The 15,727-nt window shown below is 58.3% G+C and overlaps 1 protein-coding gene across 5 annotated transcripts in view; it reads right to left on the bottom strand.

Annotated features, from left to right (window-relative positions):
* Positions 1-661: 661 nt before the first annotated feature.
* Positions 662-15,727, bottom strand: part of NFIC (nuclear factor I C) — a 65,445-nt gene continuing 50,379 nt past the window's right edge. For 2 of the 5 annotated variants that reach the window (XM_028519274.2, XM_028519273.2), the window contains exons 7-11: positions 13,452-13,577; positions 10,865-11,049; positions 10,099-10,246; positions 8,067-8,152; positions 662-3,871 (exon numbers count right to left, since the gene is read on the bottom strand). In XM_028519274.2, coding sequence (XP_028375075.1) covers positions 3,854-3,871; positions 8,067-8,152; positions 10,099-10,246; positions 10,865-11,049; positions 13,452-13,577 — 563 coding nt within the window. In that variant the 3' untranslated portion in view covers positions 662-3,853. The remainder of the gene's footprint in view (positions 3,872-8,066; positions 8,153-10,098; positions 10,247-10,864; positions 11,050-13,451; positions 13,578-15,727) is intronic. The other 3 variants (XM_028519276.2, XM_028519275.2, XM_028519277.2) reach the window with 2 other exon arrangements.

The following is a 15,727-nucleotide window of genomic DNA, read 5'->3' as shown; positions in this document are numbered from 1 at the left end:
AGAGGGCTCGATCACACGACTGGGGGCGAGGAAGGGTGGGCTGGGTGGGGGCAGGGCAGAGAGCACGAAAAGCAGAAATCAGCCACATGAAAATGGACACACGTGGCCTTGGGCTCTCTGGCCAAGTGGCAGGTCCGAAGGACACTGTCATGGCAGCCGAGGCCGAGCTCTGGGCCCCCTCCGTCCCCTGGGGCTTGCTGAGGCGCCTTTCGGGGAGACAATGTGGGATGGGGCTTGATGGTGGATGGAAGCTGGGACCTTTCTAACGAAGCCCCACCCTGCTCTGGAGACAACTTTCAAGTCCAAGGGGGCGGCAGCAAATGGAGACGACTGTCCAACTGGTGTCCCCGGGGTTGGGGCCTGAGGGCGGAGAGCCCAGCTCTCTGGTCCCTCCGAGGGGCCACTCCACTAACCACCTGCTACTGTCTCACCTGTGGGGGAGTTCAAGGTAGAGGAAGTTGGAACTTAAAGAAAGGAAAATATGAGAAAATAAAAAACAAGAAAAAGACAACAGCACGGCCAGCCACCCAGGCAGAGACCTGTGATGGGGGTCCCTGACCGGCCCTGACCCCTCTGGCCTCCCCAACTGGGCCTCTGATGGCCGGGCTAGGGCTACAGGTACAGACAGACAGGTATTGCATATATCAAGTTTGGTTTTTGTTTTTTGTTTCATACCAGGTACCCTCCACAGTCACAGCTGGAAGACACAGAAGTGGGTGCTGGGGGGCAAGGGGAGGGCAGAAGGGAATGGACACCCGATGCAGGTCTCCAGGGGTGGGGCACGAGTGGGTCCTTTGGCAAGAAGGAGGGGGGTGCACTGGGGAAGAGGGAGCCTCTTTGGGGTGGGAGAGCAATCTGACCCTGAGCCAGAGGGATGCCAGCCTGCGCAGAAGGTGGGATGGGGGGTCTGGCTGTCGGCAGGGCGGCCGCCCCGAGGGCGCTGCCCGGGGTCGCGCATGCACGCATGGCATCTGGGGGACTGGCCGGCGGCCCAAGGGCATACTCCTGAGGTCTGCCTGCTGCTGTGGGTGGGGGCTTCAGAAATGACCCCTTGGAGCCCAGGGGCCGGCTGGGGTGGCGGAGCACCAGGGAGCACCCCCCATGCAGCAGGGGCCGTGGAGACAGAGCCCGGGGCTGGTGGGGCGTGGGCGGTGGGACCAGTCATGGGGCAATTGCTCTTTTAGCGTGTATTTTTCTTTAAGTTCTTCTTGCTTATTATTATTATTATTATTATTTTACAAATAGAAATACATCCCTTTTCCATTTTTACTTTTTATTTCATGTCATTGTTTTGTCTTTTTCTTTTTAACTACACGAGCAGGGCATGCAGCTACCTTCGCACTGATATTGTTTAAAGGTAATACTTATTTTCGGAAGGCAAGGCACATCATGTGGTAAAAAATTTCGTGCAAATTAGGAAACATGGACTTTTTCAAGGTATTTTTTTGAATCTTTTTTTAAGGAGGAGGGGGCAGTAGTGGGGGCTGGGAGGCTGGGGACGGGAGACAGAGCCGGGTACAGTTTGCCATGCAGTGTCAGCTCCAGCGAGCTGCCGGCAGGAGCCAGGTCACAGGAGTCCTCGACTAAGCACCATGCAAAGTTAGATCGCTGGGGGCTGCCGGGCGCCCCCTCCGCTACTATGCCTACCTGCACCCTAAGGTTCCCGGCCGAGAAGCTTCCGGATACCCTAGCTGCCCTCCCGAAAAGCGGCCCATGCTTTGGCCCCCAATGGCCACCCAGAGGGGCCCTGGGGGTTCATGGACAGACCAAGGGTTCTCGAACCCCTCTGGACAATGGGAGGGGGGTGTTGATGGGGAAGGGCCTTGGGTCTTTCTCTGTATGATCAAGTGGGTTCGCCAAGCCCCTTGGGCTGGTTTGGGAGGAAAGTCTGGTTTCTGGAGGTGTTGGGGTGGAGGGAGGGGGGCCAGGCCCAGGGGTACCAAGAGAAGGAGCAGAGGGCCAGGCTGGGAGCAGATGAGGCGGAGGCCCTGCTCGGGGCAATAGCTTTGGCCTAGGCCCGGGGTAGGGGTCATGGTGGGGTACATATTCCTCAGCGCCAGGCATGGAGGCTGGAGGTGGCCAGTGGGGGCTCAGATGGATGGGCTGGGAGGGGTCCCTGTGTTTGGGTCCTGTGACCCTAGAACACCTAACACTCCCTCCCAGGCCCCCCACCCAAGATGGCCATCCTGGGGTGGGGTGGGAATGGGGCTGGGGAGCCGGGGTAGGGGGGTACCCGGTGTCCCCAGCTTAGTGTTTTTGGAGCGGCTCAACGGAAAACGCTTAGCAGATGGGAGGCCCCCTGTGCAGCACAGGGGCCCAGAGGTGCTGGCACCCCCTCCACCAGAACTCCCCACCCCGTCCAGGATCACACGAATTGCAGTCCTTCTGGGGGCCCAGCTGCAATGCACCTCCCTGGCTGTGCCCATTTTGGGGGGAAATAAAAGTGCAAACTGTAGTCCCCCTTTGGGCTGAGAGGCACCAGGGAGGGGGTGTCGCTCCAGGATGTAAGGCACTGGCAGAGGAGGCGTGGGGGGGAGGGGACACCGGTTTCCCCAGACCTCGCCCCTGCCCCCCGCGCCCCAGCATGGCAGGATGCTCGGGGGGACACCCAGCTCTGCCCCTCAGGCCCACTGGGGGTCCCCATCTCTCTGAGGGGAGCATAGCAATGAGGGGTCGGGGACTGGAGGTGGCAGGGTTGTGGGGGAGGGGTGGGGATGCCCACGGCCACTCTCACGTCTCAGCTGGACAAAGAGGGGCGGGCGGTGGGAATCAGGCACTTAATCCACTCACTGTCACCTCCCACCTCCTCTGGGTAAGTGGGGGGTCCTCCCCTCCCAGGGCTCAGTGGATGGAGACTCCAGATGACCCCCTTTCTTGAAGACCTCTGGGTCTTTCCATTCCGCCCCCACAGCCCCTTCCTTGGAAAGTGCATTTCTTACAGTGTGTGCAACGTGGACCCCGACCCTGGGGGTGTGGAGCCGCAGGCAGGTGCAGTGGGGGGTGGCCTTCTATGCCGCTGGGTGTGGGGCTGGGGGGGCAATTGCATAGAGACTTCTCCTCCCAAACAGACAGGCGTGGGGATGAAAGGCCAAGTCCCAAGCCAGCCCAGCACATGCACGCAGGCGGACATCCCATGGCTGACCGCAGGGCACTCCTGAGAAAGAATCTGCCACGCGTCCTTGTCCCCTGGTGATGACCAGGGGCTCCCATAACCCTCTTCTGCCCTTGTCACTTCCCTGCTCACACTGGCCTCCTCAGTGCCTGCCTTTCTGCTTGGAAACACCAACACCAGTGTGGGAAGCCTGGCCGACATCCTGGCGGAGGTGACGATGGGGGTGCGGGGGAGAGGTGGCCTTTCTGGGTGTCCTGCCCCATGGGGCCTGGGCACTGTTGTGGGCACCAGGCTGTGCTCACCTGGTCCTGGTGGAGGTGGAGGCAGGCACCTGCCCTTCCCGAGCAGCAGCGAGAGATGAGTAACTAAAGGAGACCCCCGTGGCACTGTTAGATCCTCAGCCCTGCACCGAGGGGCGGCAGGCCCGGCCGAGGGGCGGGCGGCAGGTCTAGCTGTGGCGTCCCGAGAGTCCGAAGCGTTGCAGTCTTCTTCACCTTTGTCTTCTTGCTTGGGTGGGTTTATTTTTATGATTTTTTTCCCATTTGTCTTTTTTTTTTTTGGCCTTTTTTTCTCTTTTTTTTCCTCCTGTGTGTATGTGTTTGTGTGTTTTGTCTTTTCAGCTGGGCTGGGAGTCGGCGGGATGTTCTTGCTTGCTCTAACTTTCCACCGAAAATGTGGGCTGGGGGCCGGCTGCGCAGCACCCCCGGGGGTGAAGGAGCAGGGCGTGGGAAGAAATCCTTCTTATCCCAGATACCAGGACTGGCCGGCCCCAGGGGGAAGCACAGACAGAGAGGGAGAGAAAGAAACGAAGGTCAGGCTCTGCTGCTGCCCCGCCCGCCTCTGCCCCCAACCCAGACCTGTTGTCACCTGCTGGGTGACCCCCCCCCCGGACAAGTAACTTCACCCCTCCGCAGGGCTGCTAGATAAAACACAGCATGCCTGGTGCGATCTGAATTCCCTAAAAACCTTTTAGTGCATTTACTGAGCAACTTCTGAAATAGACTCACTTTTAATCCTTTGTTTATCTGGCATCCAAATCTACCTGAGCAATCTGTAGTAGCTGCTTTTTTCCCACTGAATTGAGTGACAAGCGCCCTGGACCTCAGCGCCCTGGACCTCAGCACCCCGCGTGAGAAACGGGGGACGTGCCGTTTCACTGAGTCAATCTGACGCAACGCCGCTATCTCCGGGCACTGTGACCAGGGGTGCTTCCTTTTTTAAAAAAAAAACGTTCTTCCATTTAATGATTCCCCCCAACCCCTTGAAGGAGGGACACCCCATTTCACAGTGGAGGAAACTGGGGGCCACAGAAGTCAAGTAATTTGTCCAAGACCACCGCGTGGGAAACAGAAAGCCGGAACATACGCTCAGGCCTGGAGGCTCTGGTCCTCTGTTCTCCCTCTGCCTGGGGCTGGCCTCTTCCCCTGGCCTTCCAGCCAGTCCAGAGCTCCACTGTGCAAACTGGGAGACAGAGGCTCCTGGAAGGGCAGGCTGGCTGAGCTGGGCAGCTCCGGTGTCCATCCAAGCGGCTATACAGACCCTTCCCCTGGAAATGCAACCTCCCAGCATGCATGCGGTTGGCCTGGGGACAACTGCCCCTTCCCTGAGATCAGGGCAGTGCTGGTCCCCACCCCCATAGTAAATCAACTGCATCGGCCTTCAACCAGACTGCTCTGCAGTGGCTGGGCCATCCCATCAAACTGGTGCTGTGGCTCCCAGCCCCCAACCTCCAACCAAGTTCAAGTTCATCTTGGCCATTACCTCATGTCTGGTTTCCCTTGGCAACCAGACAGACTCTGGGCGTGGCCCTCTTCAGTGGTGGCCGGCCTCCCTTTGGCCCTTCCTCCCTCCTTCCTCCCTTCCCAGGCTGGCTGCCCTGCTCTGGCCCCAGTAATGGGGGTGGGACCCTCAACTCAACATCCTCCCCCTCATCTGACAGGGAGACTGAGGCAATACACTGCCATCCCCCTGGGCTGGCTGAGCCACCAGTATGGTTTTGGGCATGTGGTGGCTTAACCCCTCTGACCCTTGGTTTACTTATCTGCTGAACGAGAGTGATAGGCTGCGAGCGGAAAGGGTTTGGTGCAAAATGCTCAGCCAGGGGGCACCCCATCACTCAGGAGAGGGGGTGAGCTGTCAGAGTCCCTGGAACCCACTCTGGGACCCAAAGCCATGGCTGGCTCAGGATTGGGGGGATTGATGGTGAAACACAGGGAGAGGGGGGTGGGGTACGGAGAAGGTGAGTAATTGACCAGGTGGAGATCAATGGACATTGTTCAGAAGGGGGCACTGATAGGGGAGAGAATATTGATCAGGGGAGGAGGGCACTGATGGAAGGTAGGGAGGGAATATTGATCAGGGGAGGGGATATTGATCAAGGGGAAGGGGCACTGATGGGGAAGGAAGTATTGATCGGGGAGGGGACACTGACAGGGTGGAGGGCAGAAGGGTGCATGGAGAGGGAGAGAAGCCACTGCAGGCTGGGGGCGGGGGCGGAGGAAAGCCAACCTGCCAGGAATAATGCAGGCGGAGGCAGAAATGCTGACAGGGCCAGAAACCAGAGGCCTCTAAGCTCTGCGGCCGCTGTACAGGGGCTCCGAGACAGGGGAGCAGGGTCTCACTCAGGGCTTCCTCTGCCTCTCTTCCCTCCTTTCTGTGGGGGAAGGGAGGCCTGATCCCACCTAGGGTGCCCTTAGCCCAGTGACCAGAGTCCAGCCTGTGCAGTGCCGGTGGGGTCCCCCCACCAGAACTGTCCTCCCTGTTCATTCAGACTGGGGGCCTTGTCTCCCCCATAGCCCAGGACCACTAGGGAGCCTCTAGTCAACTTGCCATCTCGCTTCCATGCTTCCCCCCACCAACATCAGTCCCAGAAAACGCTTTCCAATTCCCAGACCTGGCTGTGTCCCTCCCTCACTCTAAACCCCTCCATAGCTCCCCATGGCCCCCAGCCAAAGCCCACATTTGGGGTTTTGCACATTCCAGCTATTTCTCCATCACCTCCAGCCTTTGTCAGTGCCAAGCCCCAGCCGAGACGCCCTGGTCCTTCTCTGCCTGGCTGGTCTTTGCTACTGGGACCCAAGTCCCCGCCACCACCGAGGCAGAATCCTGAAGGCCCCTCCTCGGAGCTTCACCAGCCCTGTCCCACTCCCATCGTCCCCCTGACCGAGAAGGTGCAACAAATAGCCTGTAGAAGCAAAGGTGCCTGTCCTTGCCCATCTCAGTTTCCCTCCCATTTTAGGCTGTCCACTTGGGGCGGGGCCCCATGCAGAGACTGAGGTGGAGGGTGGCTGGGGAAAGGTTAGGCAGGCAGGGCCCCTTCTCTGTTTTTATTAATTTCGGTTTCTGAAGCAATCAGGACATTCCCAGCCTCCTGTGGGGCGGGGGCGGGCGAGAAAAGGCCTGGCTGCCTGAGCACTGGAGGAATGGGGTGTCCGCACTGCTGGAACTTAAGAGAGGGTGGCCATGGGGGACCCAAAACTCAAAGCGGGGAATCCTTGGATCGCCCCAGCTTGCTGAGTGACCCTAATCAAGTGAGCCCTCTGTCTGGATCCCTGTTGGGGCTCTGCAAGGCAGAACACTTAACGTGTGGTGTGCAAGGGTGTGTGGGACGGCCTTGGCCTTCTGGTGCCCTTTCTGGATGAAACTGGTCCCCTAACATTTCAGGCCCTTCAAAAGCCCCCCAGGAGGTGCCCAAGGCCAGAAGGAGAGACGGAGAGGGTGAAACAGGGCTGGGTGTGTGAGGGAGGTGGGGTGGGGACGGCCAGGTCCTCTACACATGCCCTGCACCCTGTGAGCTATAACTAGGCCAGCCCTGGAAGGTCCCCAGGAGGCCGGGCTGCGGTGGCTAGCTCCCTGGGCCTGGTCAGCATGGCTCTGATCTCAGTGGAGAACGGGACATGTAGCTACCTTGCCCCCACCTGTGCTCGTGGACTTAGATGCAAGAGACCCCCCGCTCACCGAGGCTGGAGGGTCTGAATGTGGTTCCCCAAACCTCCACTCTGTGGTTCTGGTGGTTTGAAGCAGCAGGGGAGCCCTAGGGGGGTTCCTCTGAGGGCCTGTGGGAGCTGGCGCTGTCCTTGGGCCACTTCACATTCCGTGACCCCCTCCCTCACAGGCGCCAGTAACTGGGGGTTCCAGGGTCCAGCCACCTTTCTCGGACACTCTGTCAACACACTCCTGGCCCGCACACAACACAGACTTGAACCCTGACCCAAGGGCTGGAGTCAGAATACATGGGTGGGGGGCTGAGGCCATTCCCCACTCCTCCAGAAGCTGGGAGCCAGTCCCCGTTTTGGATCACTGGGATCCACTCTGTCCTGCACTGCTGTGCAACCTCAGGCAACTTGCTCCTTCTCTCTGAGCCTCCTGGTCTCGTGCTCAGTCTCCCTCGCCCCAACCCCGAGCACTCGCAGCTGCAGTGACCCCGACTCTGCCTCTGCAGCCACCTCCCCACCTTGCAGGTGGTAGCCTGGGGTGGAGGCGTGCAGGCTTCACTGGGGGGACCCATCATCTGTCACAAGCTGCCTCAGTTTCCCACCTGTCCCTGGCTTTCTGGAGCCCTTGCCACCCCCTGCCTCTGCCCCCCTGGTCCCTCTGGCCTATGACATGGAAGGGGCGAAGATGGGTGTGGGGGCACTGCCGGCTCGGGCTGCCGTGCTGTGTGATCCTGGGCAAACCCCCGCACCTCTGTGGCCTCAGTCTCCTCATCTACAGCGATGGGCCTGGGGTGGCAGTAGCCCAGGAGGGTCTCCTGGCAGGGAGCTGCAGGGAGCATCTGGGGCTCCGGCCATACTGGAAGCCCTGGAAGGGCGTGGGAAGCTGGTCCCCCGTGCCACGGGCACGGCGAGGGAAGGGTGGCGTGGGATCCAGCAGGCCGGCCTCTCCCTGCACACCCAGGCTGGCCCTTCTGCCCTGGCCCTCCCTCCCCGCCACCAGCCGGCCTCTTGGCCCCTACCTGTGCCTGATAAATGCCCGCTGGATCCCTTGGTCCTAATCCCACAAAGGAACGGTTTGCAGGGGACGTGCCGGGCGTAGAGTAGGCTGCGGGGAGGAGAGAGACCGAGAGCCCGTTAGCGAAGGGGGCCGCACGGGAGCACCCAGAGAGGGTGGCCGCTGACCAGGGTCACAGAGCACCCAGTGCCCTCCCTCGGCCAATCTGGGCACCCAGAAAAGCCCACAGTCGCAGGCCCCTGGGGTCGCTCAGGAGGGGTGTCTGCTGGGAACGAAGGCGCAGGATGAAAGATTCATAATTCAGAAACCGCCTGTGAATTATTCAGGGCGCTCCGCTGCCTGGCCCATCCTGCGACGGCAGCCTGCATCCCACACGGGCGCCATCAATTATTGAGGCTACTGTAGTTATTAATTTTCCTCCTGGAGAGGCATGGAGAAGGCTGGGTATTTGCATCCACATGCGTACATATATTTGTATTTTAATTTCATCCATCACATTTTGTGGGCAAGTGAGTAATTCACGGCTGGGCACCACCGTGGGTCAGGGGCCTCAGTCTGGCTGGGGTTAGGGTGCTGGAGGGTCCCTGCATGGTCCTGGCCAGGGCAAAAGTAAGTGGGAGGCAGTGAGGCTTGGGAGGCTCTGGGGGGAAGCAGGCTCAATTTGTAGTTAGGAACCCAGTGTTAGGAAGAAGAGGGAATCCATGTTTATTCTGCCGCTGTTAAGTGTCTAGTGTATGCCAGGCACTGGGCATAATCCCATGTAACCCTCCGTCACCTCAATGAAACCAACATTATTCCCCCCGTCTCACAGATGAGAAAGTATGCAGCCGGTAGCCACCGTCACCACGTGCTGACTCTACCCTGCACTTTGACACTAGACGTGCTCCCTGGTCCATCTCACTGACTTGCTCCCCACTGCCTTGCAAGTCCAGTATTGTGACTGACTCATTCTGTGGCTGAGAAAACTGAGGCTCAGAGAGGGGAGGACATTTGCCCAAGGTCACACAGGGAGTGAGCTGCAGAGGCAAGATTTGAACCCAAGGTCCCACACTGCATCTGGTGTTCAGATAAAGCCTGTCTGTACCTGAAGCTGCCCTGGGTCTTGGCAGGTAACGGTTGCTGGGGGCAGGGGGGTACTTCACATAAGGAAGGGGGCCACCAGGGCCCAGATGGAACTGCTGGCCCCTCTTGCTTGGGTGAGGTCAGGAATCTTATTTAGGGAGTGAGGAAGAGAGATACTCAGAAGGCGGGTGAGGGGCAGAAGGAGACACTGGGGAGAAGCCTGGGGGCTCTGAGACTGCCTTCGCAATTGAGGCTGTTCGGCCCAGGAAGATGCAGGACAGATGCTCTGGGGGTACTGGAGGATAGAGGGGGTCAGTGGCTCCGAGCGAGGCAGCCTGGTGAAGTGTGCACAGCCTGCCCAGGCCTGCTCTGTGATCTGGGCATAGAGCCCTTGCTGATGGGTAGACCCCAAGACAGGGAACCTGGGAGTGGCTTCCCGCCCTGTGCAGCTCCAGCTGGGGCAAGTGAATGTGCGGGTGGCGGCGGGGCGGGCAGTCAGACGAGTAGGTGGGGACTGTCCCATTCACGAATATGGCTCATCCAGATCACTGGCAAGAACAGGGCCTACTGTGGTCCTTTTTTCCCAGGAATTTGGAACTCCGGCATTTTTATGGAAAATGTGCTGATTTTAACAACAACAACAGGCCCTCACTTTCCACAAGAGGCAGCCGGGGGCCAGGCCCGGCACTCAGGCCACCACTTGGAGGTCTTCGTCTGTCGTTAGCGGCTTGCTGCAAGCAGGAAGGCTTAGGGGCTCAGAGCGGGCATGTGGGAACCCCAGGCCACCTGGCCACTTGGGGCCGACCACAGACTTGCCCCTGCCGTCTCCTAAGGCTGTATCTGGGAACCCACAGAACCTGCCAGTACCTGCCAGGCTGGGCCTGAGCCCCCAACCCCAGCAGTCGGGGAGGGGAGTGGAGGGGGCCCCTTGGGGACGCCCGCCCTGCCACAGGCACCACTTCCCGAGTGCTTACAGGGTGAGGTCGGTGACGTGCTTCCTCCCTCGTGGGTGGGTTTGGTGGCAGGGGGAAGCGCCAGTCTCGGCAGCCCAGGGGGCTGGGGTGCCAGCATCTGAGCAGAAAGGCAGTGACTGGACATTTTGAGCTGACCACTTCCATTTAACTGGGGGGAACAGAGAGACAGGTGGTTAAGGTGGTGGCACCCCCTCTGCCTCAGGCTGCTGTCCGAGGTCCTGCTGGGGGACGAGGCTGGCATGGCCGGGTGAGTTTGGTGGGAATGGCCCCGCAGGCCTCCAGCCTCCTGGGACTGCACTCCCTTTGTCTCTTCCTCAAGCCACTTCGTACCCACTCGCTTTCCTTCCACCAGATGCCGCCTCATCCTCAACAACACGGGCTGACCTCATGGGTGGTCCATATGCTTTTCCTCATTCACTACCAGGACCTAGCCATCCACCACCTTGCCAGCAGTTCTAAAACCCAAAAAGCTCTGAACACCGAAAGCTTTCTGTGGAAGTCTGGCAGAAGCAGGCCTGAGCTGCAGCCACAGGACCATGTTTGAAGCACTTCATAAAATACATGCTGTCAACTCTAACACCTAGAAAGCCCGAATTCTGAACCAGCCCAGCTCCGAGTGCTTCAGAAGAGAACTGTGGACCTCCGACCGTCAGAAAACCACTTGACATGAAGATGCACGTCAGAAGGCCGCCTGAGACAGCCCGGGGCCCCAGGGCAGTCGCCTGGAGCCCAGTGCCGGCGGGCGGTCTGCACCCTCCACACTCACCGGTCCAGGCTGTTGGCTGGCCGGGTCGCAGGCCAGTGAGACGAGATCTTTGAGTGGGTCCTGGGGGTTGAGGTGAGGCGGGTAGCGGATGGCTGTGTGAGGGAAGTAGGTGGAAGCCGTCTGGGGCAGGATGGAGGTGGTGGGGAAGTGCAGGGCTGAGGACGGGTGAGGGCTCCGGGCGATCCCTGCGGAGACAGAAAGGGGCGGTTACCGGGGGCCTGGCTCACCTGTTCAGCTCCCTGGCTGTGCTGCAGCTGCACCGCGGGTGTTTGACAGTGATGAGGGCAGCAGGACCAGCAGCGGCCTCATTCCCAGCCCATACTTGCTGACTGTCACGGAAAACCCTCAGAGTTTGGGTGTTATCCTTGTTTTCTGCTTGTTTGTTTGTAACAGAGGATGACATGGTGGCTCTCAGGTGGTATGTCCGCTGCCCCAAGCCACACAGCACACAGATGGCAGACCCCAGGCTGGAGCCCAGGCCGTCTGGCTCTGTGGCCCACACCATCACCCTGGGCTTAGCTGGCTCTCTTTGTAAAGGGCTGGGTGGTCAATTTTTTAAAAAATTGAGATATAATTTGCATACTATACAGGGGTGGGCAAAAGTTAGCCCCACTACCACAACCTCAGGAGGCAGTGGCACTAACCCAAGCAGGTCAATGAAATTCAGATTTGTTTACTGATTTTCAAAGACTACAAGGAAGGTGTAAATAATAAAGGCCGGCAATGTGAGAACTTACAAGATTTTACCTAAGTGCACTGTGCTGCTGTGACATTTTTTTTTAATCCTCACCCGAGGACATGGTGATTGATTTTAAGGGGGGCAGTGGAGAGAGGGAGAGAAACATTGATATGAGAGAGAAACATTGATCGATTGCCTCTCATAAGCACCTGGCCTGGGGACGACCCTGCAACTGAAGGCATTTGCCTCAACTGGGAACTGGGCCCATGACTTTCTGGTTAATGGGACAACGCTCCAACCAACTGAGCCACACCAGCTGGGACCACTGTGACATTCTTTTGAGTTAATAAGGCTACTGTGTAATGATAGTAACTTGCGTGTCTTTTTTCATGCAAACAACTGCAAACCTGTAGCCACCCAGCCCTGCACAATCCACCTTTTCAGCGTGTGTGAGTCCGGCACATTCCTGGAGCGGTGCGACCGTCACCACGCTGGCTTGTAGAGAATGTTCATCGTCCCCAAAAGAAGCCCCTGTTCCATCAGCAGTCACCCCCAACATCACCCTTCCCCAGCCCCTGGCAACCACCTTCCGTGTCTGCGGCTGTGCCTGTCCTGGACGTTCCGCAGGAACACAATCACCACACGCCCTGTGGCCCTTGTGTCTGGCTCCTCTCACTGGGCATCGCGTGTTCTAGGTTCATCCATGATGGAGTGGCTATCAGAGACTCGCTCCTTTCCACAACTAATATTTCATGGCGGTGTTTGCTTTTCTTTCCTTTTTCTAAACAATTCGGGGACTTTTCATATATTCACTCTATTCCAGAATGTTCCTACCACCCAAAAAGAAGCCCTGTACCCATTCTCTGTCACTCCCCTTTTGTCTCCAGTCCGTGGCCAGACAGTAAATATTTTTGGCTTTTTACCATTTTGTCCCTGCTGTAGCTACTCAACACTGCCATCGTGACCCGAAAGTTGCCACAGGATGGGTGCGGCCATGGCTCAATAAAACTTTCTTTATAAGAACAGGCTGTGAGGGCCCTGGCTGGTGTAGCTCAGTGGATTGAGCGTGGGCTGGGAACCAAAGTGTCCCAGGTTCAATTCCCAGCCAGGGTACATTCCTGGGTTGCAGGCCATAACCCCCAGCAACTGCACATTAATGTCTCTCTCTCTCTCTCTCTCTCTCTCTCTCTCTCTCTCCCCCCACTTCCCTCCCTAAAAAAAAAAAAAAAAGAACAGGCCGTGAGGGCCACGGTTTGCCAGCTGCTGGTCTAAACCACTGTGCCATGACTTTTTCTGCCTCCCTGTACATGTGTCCACCCTTGTATGGAACTAGATCGTTATCCTCACAGTGGGGTGACAGGCAACATTTGAGAGTTCACCGCAGTTTAACTCGGTTAGCCCCAATGACAGCTCTGGGAGGGGGAGCGCCAGTTGACAGGTGACATTAGGGAGGGCCCAGTGCAGAGTGCCTGGCTCGGCTTACCCCCCGGGACTGCTGGAGTCTGCTTCCCTCTGTTATCAGGGTGACAGTTCCTGTCTGTGCGGCTGGGAATGCACCCGTAGCACCTGCGTGGCCTGTGCCTGGCCAGGTGCCAGGAGTGTTTACCTCCTTCTGTGACCACCCAACACCATTACTTGTGTGTAGGTTATTTGAATGCAGTGTAAGGGAAGTAGGTTGAGGGGAAAGCCACAGGGCAGTGCCTCCTTCTCTTGCAAAAGGGGAAACTGAGGCCCAAAGAGACAGAGTCAGGCCTGGGCATTCTCTGTATGGCACCTCCAGGCTCCCCTGCTTGGCAGGGAGGCTGTAACAATAGGACTCCTGCTCAGACAGCTGGTTGGGCTTCCCAGGCCTCGAGGGGGCTGGTGAGAGTGCCCCACCCCCTCCCCACCCGGGGCCTGGGTGCTCACCACTGTGCACTGCTATGACGGGCCGGTGGTGCTGGGTGAAGCTGGAGAGGCGCGGTGAGTCCTGGGGAGACGGGCTGTTGAAAGGTGATTTGTCCATCTCTGTTTTCTTCACCGGGGATGAGATGCCTGTGTTGAGGGGGTCAGAGGGTCACAGGGCTGCAGGCCACTCCCAAGACCCCAGTTTCTCTACCAGACCCCTTGCTTTACTCCCAGGAGTCTGTGGGCAAGGGGCTGAGGGGCCCATTTTATAGATGGAGCAAAGTAAGGCTCAGAGCAGAGAAGGGAGCTGCCTGGGGTTCATAGCTTTGATGCCAACGTGGGTCTCTGATATCCCAACCCAGTCCCCCACCTTCCCTCCTTCCAGAGATAGGTCCTCCCAGGGGACGTCAGAGCCCAGGGGAAGGCAGCAGGGTGAGCAAACGGGAAGGTCCCTGGTGAGCTGAGAGGACACGGACAAGCACCAGAGCTGCTGTGCTTGCGCTCCCTAATCCTTACAGGGGACAGAAAAGGACCTTCCTTGCACAGTTATGGGCAGGGTCACGTGAGATACAACGTATGAAACCATTAGACCTGCGCCTGGCACATACCCACTTGCTGGAATGACTTGCTTATTGTCATTCCTCTGAAGACAGAGGCCTGACTACCTCCCCTTCCCTGGCCCTCAGGAACCCTGACAACCCAGCCCCTTGCACCTTGTACCTTCTCCATGAATGAATGAATGAATGAATGGTGTAAAATGGGCATGTGGAGAATCCATGGAGACCCTGGCACAGAGCAAATACTGGCTCAGGAAGGAGCTGCCGTCATCATGATACATGGGGCAGACCACACCAGGGCCAGGCTCACGTTAGCCCTGAGGAAGTGTGAGTGTCCCTCACTTTCCTCCCTGCACGCCCACCTCCTCCATCCTCCGAATGTGAGAGCTAAGGGTGCTAGCGTGCCCCTCAAAAAATGCAGCATCCTGGGCCCAGCCCCATCCCTGGAATTGGGATCTCAAAGAAGTGGGGCCAGGAAATGGACATGTTTAGAAATTATTTTTAAAGTGCATTTTAGAGTAAAACGTACCAATGGAGACCATGATGTAATCTGACTTTCCTGCCACCCAGCACAAGGCCCCCTGCTCCGGGAACTGCTCCTTAGCACGGCTGACATCAGGGCTGTCCTAGGCACTGTGGGTGCTGAGCAGCACCTCTGGCCACCACCCACTTGATGCCAGGAGTCCTCCCCACCCTCATGTGCCAGCCATGTATGTCCCTAGCCATTGCCCAGTGTTTCCCATGGTCACAGTCACCCCAGTTGGAGCCCCTGTCTTCCTCTGAGGTATGCTGTCACTGTTTCTGGGGTCTCCTGCCCAGGTCTTGGGGTGTGGGCATCTGCACATGTTCCCTGGCCCCGCCCCGCCCAGCACGCTGTTGCACCCTTCCCCCGTGGCATTTCCATGCAGGGAGAGTCCTGTCTGCTCCAACAGCATAGCTTGGAGTGAACCAGATCTGGGAACCAGGGCCCCTGATGGCCACTCAGGCTGTCACCTGCTTTTGCTGTTACAAATCCCTCCTGACTGTAATGGCCCTGAGGATGCACTGTGCTGTCTGAATGAGGAAATCCTGGCACTCGGGACAGCAGAGCCATGGGAACCAGAGCCCAGTCCTTCCCAGGGAACAGGAGAAGCTAGTGGGACGGAGGGCTGCGGACAGGAGGGCAGGCTGGCTCTGTAGGCCATGTGTGTGTGTGGGAGGGTGGCAGGCTTTCTGCTGGCGCGGGGCTGTGGCAGAACCAGGTTAGTGCTGTCAGACGCTCACTTAGGAGGACTTCCTAGAACAGCCTGTCCTGGATGGAAATAGCTTGGCATGGACCCACCCCTCCTGAGCTTCCTGAGATGGGGCCTGTGGAAGCCAGGACAGGGCCTGGGAGGGGGAGCCCGGCAGGCGCTGGGGGAATAACCATTCATGTTCCTGGGCAGGCTCAGAGGGCCCTGAGCACGCACCCCCATGTTGGGGCATTCCCCGTTTGTTTAGCAAACAGGTCTGTAATGCTCCCATTTGAGCTATTGCTGTCAGTTAACATGTCCTCCTTCTAAGCCTGCCCCTCCTTTTAACCTGTAATAGCCCCCTCATCTGAATGGCCATCTTTCTCTAGTACCCGTGGCTACCAGCCCCCACCGGAGCATCCCGTGTGCTCCCAGCAAAGACACACACGTGCCTGTCTGTCCCACTGAGGCACACACTTTTCAGAGAGCGAGCAGGCCTGCACATCTCCCACCCGAGCATCCGTTTGTA

This window comes from Phyllostomus discolor, chromosome 8, assembly GCF_004126475.2.
Source record: "Phyllostomus discolor isolate MPI-MPIP mPhyDis1 chromosome 8, mPhyDis1.pri.v3, whole genome shotgun sequence".
NCBI lineage: Eukaryota > Metazoa > Chordata > Mammalia > Chiroptera > Phyllostomidae > Phyllostomus > Phyllostomus discolor.
Note: the sequence above shows the minus strand (reverse complement) of the source record. Positions and strands in the feature narration are given on the sequence as shown.